Genomic DNA, 16,052 nt, shown 5'->3' with positions numbered 1-16,052 from the left:
TGAGTGTAAGACCCATTGCTCTTCTGACCTTACTCTGTGTGTAGGTACACTATTATGTAGCGAGTTAAACACAATTCCAATAGAATTGGCTTTTTTACTAAATATCACTGATAGTGATTAGAAATGATACAATTATGAAAGTTAGACCAAAGATTTTGTAAAAACGTATTAGTACTGTGACAAGGAAACTTAGTTTGAAGAGCTTTGAGAGTGCATCTGTCTGCTTTGGAGATATGAGGAAATGTGGGATGAATCTTGAAGACTTCCTGATTTACCTGCCTCTGGAGATTTTCACGAAGTTGAATTACATCGAAAGCAGCGGATTCTTTATAAAAGACTTTGAAACGTTTTTTCAGATTTCAGTTAGATATCCATGCCACCAGTTATAATGTGGTTTTATGAGAGTTGGTAAACAAAGACTTGCATTAAAGTCCCCTACATACTCCACTAGTTGTGATTTAGCTCCTGTGAGGAAGGTTATTGGAGGGTAATGAGCCTGTTGGTGACAGATCTGGGCTGCGTCAGATTCTACAGGAGGTGACAGGCTTTGAGATGCTCGGAAAGAGGTTGTACAGTATCCCACAGGCGAGGTCCTGGGGTCAGCACCCGGCCTTACAGGATTAACACACCTGCCACCCGCACAATGAGGTCTAATGAGCGCACACTGGCAGCCCCAGTCTGTTAGCAGCAGGCCAAGTGCTCTCTGAGTGGCTCACACCTCAACGCTGGTTATTGAAGTCCTGGTTTTTCAGTCAATACCTTCATTAGTGACTTCATGGCGGATTGCTCTCTGAGGCCGAACAAAGGAACAACAGGAACACAAAGTGACACATTCCTGGGATTAGAAAACTCTAGCCAGTTGAGCCATTAAAATAAGTTTTTTTTTTCTTGACGTGCAAGGAATTTGCTTTGACTACAGGAAAAACAATTAATTTCAATGTAATTAATCTGACGAGTTTGAAGTAGTGTTGACATATTGCAACATATCGGAGGCATATGTGTGCCTAAAACATTTGAGGCTGTCTTAACAGTTGAAAGTGCACATAAAACTGGCAGAAAATTATATATTTAATCTAATTAATATTTCAATATATATATACACAGTGGCAAAAAAGCCCAAAATGCTTTTCAGAAATGTACTGTAGGTAACAATGTACATAACTGTGTTAATCCCAATAAGCATGTCCTTGTAACAACAAACTCAATCACAAACAGGTAGCAGTCTAATAGACATGGTGTAAATCTACAGATTAAAAAGGTTATGTAAGGCAACAACAGGAACATTATTTCTATTCAACCATAAATGAACAGGTCGCTGTTTATTGAGTGTGGATAACCTATTGATTACAATTTAAAGTCTTGTAGTGCAGCTGCTGTCTCTCTGTTAGTACTAACTAATTAATACAAATTACACTGCCCTCGAATACAACCCTTAAAGAACACGTTTTAAAAATTGGTTTAAAACAAATAATCTCATCTCATCTCATCAACATATGACAATATATAGAGCTGAGCAGTAACCCAGGTCTCTTACAACGCTTCCTTTGCTTACTGCTGCTTAGATAGCACATTGGAGTATTACCCTAATCAGGTTATAATTGAATTATCAGCATTTGTGTAAACACACCAGCTGCTGACATGTGAAACATGTGATCCTCTGAAGAGGATATTCTTCAAGTTGTAATTTCCTCATTTAGACAGAGTTGATGCACGGACTCTTTATGGAGTTAACAGAGGTGACATAATGATTTAGTGGCCGTGCTGAGATCTCTCTCTTCTGCTCTCGTACCAATACATCAAACCCTCTGCTCTGTCCATGAAGAGCCTGAGTTGGGGACCCCGGCTGCTTAAAGAGTCCTACCTCCCTACTGTTCACCTTCATGACCCCCGACGGCAGAAAGAGTCAGATGGCAACGACGCTTCAGTGACTTTAACCTCTGATAACATGACCTGTGAACCGTGTGATGACCCCAGAACAAAGACTGTGACATTTCCTTTGTTAGGGCCTGACATGGTTTTTTGTTAGCCTGCACAGGGAGTTGTACATCACATGCCAGAAAAGACTGAATTTCGGATATAGTTGTGTGATAACAGACGCAAATAGGCTTTCAGACAGGGTGCAAGAATCTCTGACAGAGTAGAGAAATTACGCTCAAAATTATGACAATCCTCAATCCTGTGTCTTTAATCATGCCAGCTCAGCGAAAGGCTCTAGAGAAGGACACTTCAGATTTCCTCTCCAGAGTTCTGGGGACACATATAATCAAAAGTAGACATTTATGCAAACCCCCATTCAGTGATGTGGGAAACACTCCACACAGACTTCACCTCTGAAACAAAAGACAAAGGAATGTGCTCATGTTGTCCTCAGGGGATACAGTACATAGTAGCCTATTACATTTGTGCTTGTCACATGTGAGATAAAGTTTTTTTTCTATCAGGTCAAGCTAATTTATGTTCTTCTGTGTAACAAAGGGGCAAATAAAAAAGAGAGCCATATGAAAGAGGAGTGTGCTGCCATTCAGCAGGCGAGTAATACAGTACTTCCTCTTGTTTGACAATGATGCTGCCCTAAATTCAAGACACTTAAGATGGCTTGTATAAGTGTGTGTGTGTGTGTGTGTGTGTGTGTGTGTGTGTGTGTGTGTGTGTGTGTGTGTGTGTGTGTGTGTGTGTGTGTGTGTGTGTGTGTGTTATTGTACTTCTGTCTCTGTGAGGACCATTTTGAGTTTCAGACCTTGACAGAGAGGACATTTTTGTGAAAATGAGAATATTTTGGCCTCAAACCTACAAAGAACTATTTACTTAAAACATTATTGTCCACAATATGGACAATTGTCTCTGGCTTTATCACAACATGAATTACAAATAAGACAATAGTAAGAAACAGTAAAACTATTGGGAGAGCTTGGAGTTTAATTATATGCAATCAAGTTTAAGTGTTAAGACCATTTTTCTTTATAGATTTAATGTCAGAATTTGGTTTTAGCAGCACGCAGTTTCAATAGAGTCATGGTTGGAGAATGTATTGTGTCATTGAGTCTCAAGGCGCCTCACTTTAACAACATTCATCTGAAATACCAGTACAAGGTTAAACTCTAGACCATTTGATAACTAACTGTTGATTAGTTTGTTTGTCAGAAATGCAAAGCACGTTAGAGACTATATGAGTTGCCTCATGAACATGAAACCTGTTTTTACTCAGACTCGTAATATATTCATACGGTGGACAGTGAAACTGGAGCTGTGCGCAATCAAATCTTTCGAATTGCTTGTCGAGTGTGATTTAGAGAAAGAGATTTACCTCAGTTTGATCTATCGAGAGCTAAAACATTCACTCTGACAGTAGATGGTTACAAACTGCTGACAGGATGGAGAGATGTGCCTCGCCTTGGAGGTAGTCATGTAGTTCCTGCTGTGTGGAGCTGTTGGTTTTCTGTAGGTCACATCTGCTTCTCTGGCAGCAGATTAACACAGCAGGTTGTTTATTCTGTGCGAGTTATGGACAGTATCAGTGTGCTTTTATGAACACACCAGACCAGAAGTCTAAAGAAGGAGGACGCAGAGCACCTGAGAGTTCACCTGCCATAAACAATGCATAACAACATGTTGACACTTGCATTAAGAAGAAAGTATAGTCTTTGTCATCTAGTGAAACTGGGAGTGCACAGTAACTACTGGGAATAAACAAACAGTGTTAATAATACTGCGTATGTTCTCCTTTGATAGGAATTATTCTCAATCCTAATGACTGTAGCTGTTATCTTTATCCACAGTTATCATTATATTTGACTTTTCATTAAGAGGAACCTAAAATGTCAGTGGCCCCCAGAAAACTTTAATAATCCATGATAGTTAGAAACAATTAATCAATGAATTGATATGTCAATCAACACCAAATTAATATCAATATTTCAATAGCATTTTTGCTTGAAAAACAGTTCAAACATTACTACACAGTTTCTGCTCTTCCAATGTGGTCATTTCCTGCTTTTCTCTGTTTTACAACATTGTCAACTGAATATCTTTGGGTTTTGACTGTTAGCTAAACCAAAAAAGCAGAAGACAAAGCAAGAAGTCATCTTGGGCTCTGAGAAATTTTGACAAGTTTTATATTTTTTACATTAAACAATTTAAACTCATCTCATCTGCAGATTATTCCACAATAAATCTAATCCATGACATGTCAGAGTGAGATGTAGATGTGTCCAAAACTCACATCCCACAATCTCTTCTCTGTAGGACACAACTTGTCTGCACACATCATGTCCTTTTTTTGTCCTTTTAAAGGAAGCTCTCTTTGTACTGCACACAGACACATTGCAGCCACTGAAAATCTGCAGATGTGGAAACATTAGTTAACATGAGCAGCTTGCAGCTCCCTCACAAAACAGTTATCTGCAGCACTGCACACTAAAGCGCTTCAGTTTTGCTTTCTATCATTTTCCCTTAATCACAAAAAGCTTAACAAGGCTCTAGTTTATCGCCAAAGTTTATCCATGTGGACGTCATTTCAATACTTTTTAGCGTGAATAACATACATTTTGTCACAAACTCACATTACAAAGTCCAGTCACTTGAGGAGATAACGGAGTTAGTGAATTGGGCAGAATATTGAGTTCCAGCCATAGTTCAATATGTTAATGCCCATATCTTCTATGAAGAGTCCAAACTATCAGTGCATCTGATGTGTCTCTCTGCATCTGATTGATTTACCAATACAAATGATGTTGGAATTTCAAACATTGTTGGCATATAGCAAAAAGAAATGAAAGTAAAAAACAAATGAGGAAATGGCAGAGTGGTACGTGTTCTCGGCTAACTTTTACATGAATATATAATGTATATGTAACATTTGCATTTCCATTTTTAGCTGTTGTGCTCAGTTTCAGTTTGTACTTTGTTTAAAACATTTTTCTTTCAAATAGCCAAGGGATAAAGTATAAAACATCTTGCTGACAAACAATTAAAACCATCAAGAGTTGCAGATTAAATCACTTTTTTCACAGTTGTGCATCTGCGTCCTTTTTTAATCGTAATGTGTTGTTTAGATGATAATGTGAACAAGAACTTGAAGCACATGACTGGATTACTGCACATCATAGTGATTGGAAGAAGTTGCCTGTCAATAATTTGATAATAAAGAAAAAGTCTCTGTGAAGTACCAGGATGAAAATATCATTATGATACTGAACAATGCCAAACCCACGTCGTTGTGTAACACAGTACACTGGGAAAACAGACTTTACCCCAAATAATCCTCCAGTATTCACATATAGGCCTATAAGTGAGTTATGTAACAGTTTCTTTGCTCAGTCACTGTATACACTGAGAAATAACATTTAACATCTTTTATTCTTCCTGTGGATTGAATAATTCAATACACCTATTACGTATAGGTATACAACTCCTGGGACACAGGTAGTAATGTATCCTTTAGTGTTGTCTTGTGTATCACTGTGTACTCAGGTATAAAACTGCACTTGGGCGGGTTTATCAAGGGCGGAAACTCAATACTCTTTCTGATGCTGTTTTAATGTTTGCTATTCTTTAGCACCGAGCTTAGGAACTTTACAGACAGTAAATTAATTCAGCAATGAGCAGCAATGTCATTTTGTTCTGTATTAACTTCAGATGGAAGGTGTTTTTCAGTGGCTGCAGCAGAGGATGTCACGTACTGTACTGTGCTCAATATAAACAGAGCATGTTTGTCATCTGTAGGCCACAGTGTTATTTTGAGTGCAGCTCAGCCAATTCTATAACAGCAGTAATATAAAAGTGAGTCTACCACGTTTCATCATACAAAGCTGAAATCACAACACCAACAACACCAACTCTGAATACCACATTTCTAATTATTTAGAATTAACCAGTTTGTGGAAAACTTAGGAGCACATTTTTGGACACAATAACACATGAGCCTGTGTAGACTAATGAATATCATACAGTGTGGAAACAATACTGTCTGCCAGATGTCTTTGACATTAGACTGTAAACTATATGTATGCAGCAATAATTAACAACTTATTGCCAGGATATTAAGTTATTAATAGGAAAAGCACTCATACAAATGTTCTCTCCTGATACGATACATCAGTACTGCCGAGTACTGATCCAATAGCAGGGCTCTCTTTTCCCCACATTTAAAATCTGTATAATACACAGAGGTCATTGGAATATTTTTTATGTAAAGTAACATGGAGCCTGAGAGGCTGTGGTACTACAAATTATGTTTTTTTTTTTTTTTTTATGACACTGACGAAGAAAGTGTATTTAATGTGGATCTGTATTGTTAATCCGCTAAGGCCAGAATCAACGCCAATATCAATCAGGCATCCTGAGGAGATTTTGATTTCAGCCAGCACAGCTGCCACTTCCTGTTGCCAGTGTGTCAAACTTAAGAACAGGCAGGCGGACTGTGCCAGGGATTCATAAGACATAAAAGACCGAAAGCAACCTTTACTGTATTCTGTTTTCATTTGGGGAAATGAAGGGTGAAGTGTCTTTCTTTTTTAAAGCAGCTGGCAGATAAAATGTGGAGAGGCTGCTGATGTCCCCATAATCTGGATGACTTATTCACTGACAAGTTTCAGCTGTGAGATGATTTTCTCTTGATATAGTTCAACAGCAATCATTCACAGCTTTCATGTTGTGTCTATATCAGACAGTGAAATGTCTTATCATCTGTTGGAGACTTTCTGCTATGACTTAATGATTCATATGTTTTCTTTATCCCTCAGTGTCTAGGTCACAGTGAACACTGAGATGTTGTTCAAAATCTGCAGACATATCTTAAAGACCTTTGACTTTGTGTTTTGGCTGTCGCCCTGCTGTCTCTGAGGTGTGTATTAACACGTCAGAGGTTGTGGAAATTATCTGAGAGTGATTTTGTCATCATCTCTTCATTGGTTTGCTGCATTCCTGACTCGAACATCCAAAAAAGATGAAGAGAAAAAAGGAACAAATGAGGTCAAGCTTCAAAAACAGCTTTTATTTTTATATCAAAACCACTTTCTTGGTGAGATTAATACTTATTGCCCCAACAATTTAGAAACATAGTTTCTAAATGGATGTTATAAAAATATATGAATATGTGAGGATTGTTATGATGCCATACAAAGATTTAACAAAAACACCATAAAATAAGATAAATTCAGTTTATCATCCATGTTTACTTCAGAGTAAATATGATCCCTGAGACTGTGGAGGTTTAAAAATGATAGAAAGCCAGATAAATCCTAAACCAGTGACTCCCACACAGGGTGGCTGTCTGAGTCCTGACTGTGCAGAGAACTTAAGCCAGTGTCTGAGTCGTCGTCGTTCACACTGTGAGATTTGGACAGACCCCTGGCCTGCTCCACCCACTCGCTTTTCCTCTCCAAAGTGCTCGTCATCCTCATCTTATCATGTGTCCCGTGGCTACATCTCTCCTCACTGACTGTCCCTTCCTCTATATCCAAAGTGTTCACTTTCTCCAGCAAATCCCTCATCTCCTTCTCCCTCGCTCCGCAAATCTCCTGGGTCAGCTCTAAATCGCTCCTAATAGCTTCTAAATCCATGTTGAGGCGCAGACCGACGTATAAACTCGCCTCTAGTTGAGTTCTGATCCTCTCTTCTTCCAAAAACAGCTCGTTGTCTGACGCTGCGTCTGCCTCGGGGCTGGGAGGGGATGGTGCGCCCTCGCCGGGCTCTGTGTATTTCCTCCGCTGCATCCATCGGTGGTTCAGCTCCTCCTGCACCTGCAGCGTGAAAATGTCTATAAGGGCTTCCTGCTCCCACAGCTCCTCTTGTAGTCGAACCACCTCCTCACACTGCCGGACATACTCTTCAAAGTTGGCAAGAGTTTCAGCCGAACACACTTTGTCTCCATCTCGGCTGGACGCCGCCGCAGCATCCACTAAATACGTGTCCTGCACGTAGTTAACACCGTGTCTCTTAATTCTGTCAAAATGCACCTTTGCCTCGCACATTTCGATGTCTGCGTCCAGCTCTGTAATCCTCTGGACCTGCTGGCGGATTGTATGATCCTGAGAAATGACAAGATGAACCAAAGTTTCCATCTTTTCCGCAGAGGACGCGTCTCTCTGCGCCCTCTTTTTATTGATCTTCTCCAACTTTCTGAAAGCTTTCCTGACGACCCGACGCTGTTTCTCGGGTGGGATGCCACCCGTGGGAGACCGTGCGGTCCCCTTGGTAACACAGGGGCTGTCTCTGCTGAGCACCACACGCGCCTCTGCGCTCCGGGCTCCGTGGTTCGCCAAAGACGCCTCGCTTTTCACCAACACAAACTTCACATTCCTCTGCTCCTCTCCCCACGCGACCCAAAGCCGCAACATCTTTGTCTTGTTCGGTAAAATCCTCTCGAAACCTCTCCATTTCTCCACTATACAGTAGGACTGTGGGTGTGCAGCTGTGGAGAGGCCGTGCTGTGAGTTCTGGTCCTCCAGAAGCACTTTGACAACATCAGCGCAGGTTGTGCGCTTTGACAAGCCGAAGACAAGCTTCTCCTCTCGGCAGACCCACACCGATATCTTACTCTCCTCCGCCTCCATCGCAAATATCTGCTAAACCGTATTTATTTTAAAAAGAAATAAGAAATAAGTCGTTTTTAAAAAAATCGACTTAAATCCGCATTTCTGGAGAAAAGCGCAGCCGTGTCATCTCCTCTGTGTGCATGCGCGCTGCGTCCCGGACGCGAGATATTGCTGATGGAGCTAAAGGTTTGAGGGTCCCATGTGTCCTTCTGTGCACTTTCCTGAGGCCAAATTAAGGCCTGCCCTCACGAGACTGCCTCTGCTGTGATCACATGACTGCCACCAGCAAGCATCAGCAACCAGTTATTGTCTGTGGCATGTTGAGGTTTATGATGGTTATTTTATCCAATGCTTTTTAATGAAATGTTAAAGGGTTAATAGGTTAATAAATGATTTTACCGTTTAAATCCTGATCTAAGTGTTTAAAACATCATGAACATAGTTATGAACACAACACATAATTATAAATTCATAAATTATGCAACATCAAATTTTAAGAACATAGGAAAAAGTAGCCTATAAAGCTGAGTATTCAGTGTCAGTGGGAAATAATTTATATTAAAATATAGAAAAGTATATTTTTTTTAGCTGAATGAGATTTTCTAAAATTAATTTATGCCGTTTTAGCTTTGGTTTGGTCTGCCGACTCCTGAAGGGAAACATCTGGTTTAACTTTCTTCGACTGCTTGTGTTCATTTGCACACAGAGAATGTACAGACAGTACAGAGCTGTTAACCCGCTAGCATAAATATAATCATAATAAACTTTATACAGCACCGTTTTAAAACAATGTTGCTTTACGAAGGAAAAGCTAGGCTAAAGTAAAATGAATCAGCACCACAGTTAAGCCAGCAAATTAGCGAAGGGAAGAGAATGAATAAAAAAAGAAAAAAGGTCAAATTAACAAATTAAAACACATAACACTTAGTGGAAATGGAAAAATAAAAGATGCAGACCTAACATTATTAAAAGGATTTAAAGAAATTATTTTAACACACTGACAACGTGCACTGTGTTTGTGTGACAGACTGATTTACCTGCAACTCCAGGTCTCACTGTAATTTTCCTTACTGAGTTGACATTGACTGACTTAATATGCAAACATGTCACCTTTAAAAGAAACTCCTTCTGAAAGCTGCACAGAGAAATGAAATGTGATGGTGTTGACATAAAAAAATAGTGTTTAACGGGGCTCTAAGATTTAAGTTTCTTTAGGAAGCTATTAGTATTTGACCCTTGAATTTGGACCGTATGATGCATTCGCAGGTTGTGATTCTGTACATTGTAAAGTATCAACGGTGACGTAATTTCAAATAATGAATAACCATCATATGACTACAGACAGAAGAAGAAAAATAAATCAGTTTATTGCAGAGCAGACGCTTCCTGCAGTCACCAAGGCTGTGTGGCAGAGGCACAAAGAAACTTACGGTACAATCATCGGACACATTGAGAGCTCTGAGTGGAGCAGAGGTGGCCCTCTGCTGGATCACACTTTTGTGTTCGATGATCTGAGTATTCAGGGTTAGTTTGCTTTTGTTGATTTGAGTGAGAGGGGACAGATATTTGATTGTGTAAATGACACCTTCAGATTGTGGTGAGGATACCCGAGGGTTAGAAACGCCCCCCAAAAAATGTCTGAGTATTAACTGAATATTGTATAAGTGTCAGCTAAGAATGTGCTGCTTTGCTTGTTCTGTCCTTGATATTTTGTGATAATGTGCTTAAAAGGAAAGGGATGTCTCTTTAAAATGCTATCATTTTGAGCCTGTTAGCTTTTAGTTCATTATCTTTTTCGTCTCATTGACCCTTTCAGATTTCGGCCTTGGTGAGTCCTGAATGCATGAGCTTAGATTTCAAAGCACATCGCTGCTCACCTTTGTCTTCAAGAAAGACCTGATATCCTGAGTTTTTTGGGGGATTGTCAAGGCTGCTGCTTGTGTCCCCAGGAGGCTTGTTTGAGGCGTATAAAGACCATGTACTATATAAACTTGTAAGAGGTGTGCCAGCTTCTGCTCGTGCAACTTGTGATGTTACACTATACGATTGGTTTTATGCTGAAGGCTTAAGAGGAATACCTTGTGTGTGAGAGAGAGAAAGCCACTAGTGGTTGGTATACTCTGCAGAGTCTTTTCAGACCAGAGCCTAAGAAACTCATTTGAAACCTGAAAGCACTCAATCCTCTAAATTTGTCATATCTCATTAAAATGAAGCGTTGTCAATCTTTACCTGGATTTGAAGGGTTGTTAATCTTCAGCAACTAACAAGAAGAAGATAGATTGAAAAAAAAAAAAAAATGCAGCCCAGTGAGTCCAACTCTTTGCTATTGAAACTAGCTTTCCCAACCCGCCAGATGGTTTGTTACTCTGATTCTCACGTGATCTCATGACATCGCGAGAACATAGCTGCTGTGCAAGGTAAGTAGCTGGCAGCACTAGCTCCAAACCAAACAAATGTCCCTTCAAAGACACTCACCGAAACTATCACAAGAACGTAAACCACGAACACGGCTACTAGTAATGACAGGCAGGTAGACAAGCAGGTGTCCGAGTATTTGATTAATTGATTAATTTCAGGATGTAAATAGAATTTCAACAAATCTACCAAAATGCTTTTCAAAAAGATGAACAACCCTATCATTAGAAGGCATCGTATTGGTGTAGTGCAACCGTAAAGTAAAATGCCATCACAATGTGTAGGCTCACTCAGAACACATGACCATGAAAGATGGCTTTGAACTACATAATCCAGAATAAATCATTTTGCTTGTACTCCCCGCAATTCAGGAGTTATTAGTCTAAGGGTAAAGTGATTTATAAATGACCACATAGTGGACTCAAACAACTATTCAGCTTTCTCCTGGTTCATGGGCACCTCTTTTTAATGAAATCTGTCAAGTATTTCATCAGATATCCTGCAGAAAAAATGTTCGGTTTTAAATCCTTTCACATGCTTCTAGAATTGCTAACGTGAACTCCCATTTGGGCAGAGCCTTTATTGCCTCTTAAGGTTTACTTCAAACCCACAGGAACAAGCTGCAATAATTCCAATATTATCTGACAGTTTGCTTTTTATCAATAATGTTTGTAAACACAGCAGGAAAACAGGCAAATATTTTCAATTTAAGTTGACAAACACAATATATTATGATATTTGTCATTCAAAGGGTCTCAATAATTATTGGTTGAGCCTTTTAGTATTTGATCTCTTCACTATTTCTGCTTTCAGTATATTCAGATGACAGCATCAAAGGTTTTCCTTCAAATGTTTGATGTGACTGCACTTTAATTACACAATAGATCATATTTACTGGTGCCTCAACAAATGGGTTAAACTCAAAATTAAATTGTGCAGTTTTCTTTAAATTAAACAATGTCTCCCTCTGGTGAGGGTTTCCGTTACTACAGTGGTAAACAGAATATTATATAGTTGTTTTACACGTGAAACAGGGACACAGACAGTGACGGCAAGTACAGGCTCCATCTGCTGTTGATCTGAGGTTTCTGCAGTTAGAGTAAAATGGGGCCTCAGTACAAACGGGATCATGTAATACTGCTTTCTCAGTAAATACTCAACCCGTGCTTATTGCTTCAGGACCGTAAATGTTGAACTGAAGTGACAACAAAAGCAGGCAATCTATTTTAAGATTTATTTAACTTCAATATTGTATACATACAAAGTATCTAGAAAGCTACAAAAAACTACTATTATCAAGAAGGCATCGAAATGTTACGGAGCAAAGACAAGACCAAATGCAGAACACAGAAACATAGCAGAGCGTCTTTTCTCTCCTTTGCTCCAACACTTTACTGTCATGGATACGAAAAGATATCACACATCTGTACCAAGAAAAGCTAAGATATATCATTTTGTACAAAGCACCTTTTTACAAAAAAACAAAAACAATTCTGCACACAAAACCCAAATGTGTGTATGACAACTATATGTGAGCTATGTGAAAAATCACTTTAAAGCCACCATCTGAAAATGGTCATAAAACAAAAAGGTACCAGTACCTACTCTTTCGACAGAATTACAAATAACAAGAGCTAAACTGCTGATATGTTTATATCATGATTCCTCGACTTGGCTGATTTTTTATTTTTTTTTCTTGTGTCCATTTTTTCTCTTCAAATGGTCCACCAGACATTGATGCCATCAAAGGCATCAGTCCTGCTGTTTGAGTGTTGAAACGACATGTCAAAATGTACCAGCAGTGCAGCAGCAACATCATTATATCATCTTATTGGGCTTGCAATATACAGACGATGTCATCACAAAACCAAGTACGACTGTATACAAGTACAATAATAAAACATCTCACTAAGTAATCAATAAATGTGAACAGATACACAGCGTAAACGTAAAGAAAAGAAAGCCTATTAAAACTCCACAGTGTCCACAGGACTGTGGCAAAATACTGAATGATTGATTGAACTTTATCTGCATCCACCAGAGACATTGTCTGCAATTATTTAGAGCTTCTTCCATTAAAATACTTTATAATTGTATGAGTAGCTATGGTCCTTACGGTGAAAAGCATTAACCTCAACGGCCTCGTCCACACTAGCACCTGTGAAGGATGAGTTTCTGAAACAGCATCTCAAACAGATTTTGGAAACAATTTCAACCACATTAAAAGTTATACAATTTGTAGTGTAGAATCATTAAATAAATGTTCCCTTTTCGTTCTGAAAGATAAATTATAAAAGCTTGTGTCGGTCCCTCAAGGACATCACAGCTGTGTCTGCTGCATCATCGAAGGTAACATTGTGAAGTTTTCACATCGTGCGAGCGCGTGGATGCAGGAGAGAGGAAACCATAATGTTTCCCAAAACCTTTTTTTTTTTAAAGAACACTTGAACCTGCAAGTGTGCACGGAGCAAACAGCTGCGGTGTCCATACGAGTTCACATCCTGCATGCAGTCAGCGGCCGTACGTTATCAGCAGATCTTACAGTCTTTGACCACAAGCAAAGAAATAGGTTTTCGTCAAATACATAATTTGTAAAATCAATGAAAATTTATATATAATTCATCTATTTTTTTGACCAGTAACCAGCTTTTCTCCTGCTGTGATAATAATCCTTTAAAAAGGCAATGTGGTGATTGGTTTCACGTATGTCTCATTTTTGGTCTAGCAACATTTAATTTGTAATTTCTGTTTGATCTTTTCGAAGCTGGACATTTTATACCAAAGGCACTTCCTTGCTACCATGCAGAACAGGACAAAAGATTGACTGTATCTCTGTATTTTTGGTCTTTTACGACAGGAAAGGCAGTCAGTCTGTGTTTATAGTACACTCTTAGAAAAAAAGGCTGATATTTTAGGAACATTTACAGCATTAGAGGAAAATATAACCGTGTTATAATTTTTCTGAGCTTTAATTTGCACACTTCAACATAAGAGCACTGCCTTTTAATAACGTCAACAAAAACTGTATTATTTTCTAGGATTGTACCAATTGTAAGAAACACAATTTCTCCGATGTGAAGATGTACCAAGTAACATAGCAGTGAGTTATTTTTGACTGTTTATCCACAAAACTGATTTTAGACTTAAAACAAAGCAAAGGGTGATGTTAGAGTGTATTCTAAGGCACTGTACATCTACACTTTGGCAGATGGGATTGTGAATTTCTTACACAATGCAAACATCAAAGAGTCTTCCTGCGTAGAGATCACAGTTTAAGGGGCATCTTTTGGAGTTCTCACAGCTATAACATGTTTAAGGCTCGGGATCGGCGTAGGCCACAGAAACATGTGAACATAGTGTGAACGTGAAGGCAGCACCACTCTGGTTTGGAGTTTTCACACCAGCATCCCAGAGTGGAACGATATTCTGAGCCTTTCAGGGGCCAAAGCCACAGCGTACTGAACAAGGCCTTCTGTCTACATGTGATTTATAGTGTGCTGATTATTTAAACTGTTCTAAAACCACAGCTGTAACAGAAAAAAGTAAGCATCACTAAGGCAAGTCCGGGCGCGGGAACAAAGTGCTTTTGGACAAGATGAGTCTGTTTTATCTAAAATCTAAAATTCTCCCATCAGTTGTCACAGAGAAAAGACTTGTTTGCAGCACGGAAATGCTTAGCAGGTGGTAAGACTTCCTACTTTAGGAAGCAGATGCAGGCAAAATGTTTCTTGTATTTTCACAGTGCAATAATTCTGCTGTTAGTGTCTAAGACTTGGAGTGCTTCAACGGAGATAAATATACTACTGAAAGCAGAGTTTTCTTTAAAGAAATAGCAGTAATTCTGTAATATTCACAACCACTTGCTTCAACTGTCCATGTAGTGTTTTGTTAGGTTAGTTTCTTTGGAAAATCTATTGGCTGTGGGTGCATGTCTGTATATCTACAGTATGTACGCTCACAAATTATGAACTACAGACGCACAAAACACACTCAAACATATTACACAGACCACATCAGGCCGCTGAAAGAAAAGGCCAGCATCCTTTTTTTCTTAATCTACATAACAAAGCAGAAGAAGACGACACACATATTTCCATTTACCAAATTAATCTAGTAAATTCCTTAAAAACGGCCACATTTATACCCATCAGAGACCAACTCAACATATTTTAAACAAGAATTCTCGTATTTAAACATAAAACAACTGTACCGCAATTCACAGCTGCAGTCAAATAACAAACACTTTATATTAAAACAAATTTATAACAACTGACTTCACCTGATACCATGACCAAAAAGCATTGTAGGTGTGACTTTCAGGTAGAGGCACTGCCACTTGTCTTGAGGTTGGTAAGTCCATGAAAACGGGAGGGGGGGGGGAGAGCTCGGAGCCTCTCATTCTTTTACCAGTCTGTAGATATGATGCTGGGCGCCGTGCTCACTGTTTGAAACCTCAAACACACACGCCATACACAGCAGCGTCTCCTGCGTGTCCCTATTCGTCACCACCTGCAAGAAACCAGACGGTTACTTTCTAGTGTTGAAGTGAAAGTATTCAAGGAGTTGCCATATTTTTAAAACAAAAAACACAAGTATAGAATAGCAGGTATAGAATCCAAAGCTCAGGGTCCTGTCTCCCGATAGCAATCAGTCTTTGAAGAAAAAACCCGTAAACGCTGTAAACTTCTAACGTTACATTTTTACATGTTTCCGAAAAACCCTACGAGTTTCTTAATGCAAACTCTCTTTGGTGTTGAAGATAATACTGAATACACTTTTGAGTACCTTGACATATTTAACTGTCTATAAATCCATTCTGTATATTCAAAAATACAGAGATCACAAAGAATAAACGTGGTAAATGATACAATAGAAATGTTTTATACGTAGAATCCTTCAGTATTAAAATGAATGTGCAGTCAGCAGTCTACAGTTTTCAGTTACTGGGTGGAAGTTAAAGGGTGAAACAAGGTTCATACTTCTACAACAACATGTTAACATGCTTTAATGTTTAAAAAAGACATTATTGTTCTCATACTGTTTGTATGACTGTACCAGTATTCGCCCTCTGTCTGAAACACTATGTTTAGCACCTGTCTCCCC

At 39.0% G+C, this 16,052-nt stretch overlaps 2 protein-coding genes across 4 annotated transcripts in view; both read right to left on the bottom strand.

Moving 5' to 3' along the window:
* Positions 1-7,053: 7,053 nt before the first annotated feature.
* On the bottom strand, positions 7,054-8,596 carry rassf10b (Ras association domain family member 10b). The gene has a single exon (XM_068730888.1). The coding sequence runs from the start codon at positions 8,550-8,552 to the stop codon at positions 7,239-7,241; it is 1,314 nt and encodes a 437-aa protein (XP_068586989.1). The 5' UTR covers positions 8,553-8,596; the 3' UTR covers positions 7,054-7,238.
* A 3,573-nt stretch (positions 8,597-12,169) lies between these two features.
* The window catches only part of tead1b (TEA domain family member 1b), a 47,975-nt gene continuing 44,092 nt past the window's right edge, over positions 12,170-16,052 (bottom strand). For all 3 annotated transcript variants that reach the window (XM_068730422.1, XM_068730424.1, XM_068730423.1), the window contains exon 14: positions 12,170-15,458. In XM_068730422.1, coding sequence (XP_068586523.1) covers positions 15,345-15,458 — 114 coding nt within the window. In that variant the 3' untranslated portion in view covers positions 12,170-15,344. The remainder of the gene's footprint in view (positions 15,459-16,052) is intronic.

Source organism: Cebidichthys violaceus, unplaced genomic scaffold, assembly GCF_023349555.1.
Source record: "Cebidichthys violaceus isolate CVI_PGR_0920_01 unplaced genomic scaffold, fCebVio1.0.p SCAF_5, whole genome shotgun sequence".
NCBI lineage: Eukaryota > Metazoa > Chordata > Actinopteri > Perciformes > Stichaeidae > Cebidichthys > Cebidichthys violaceus.
Note: the sequence above shows the minus strand (reverse complement) of the source record. Positions and strands in the feature narration are given on the sequence as shown.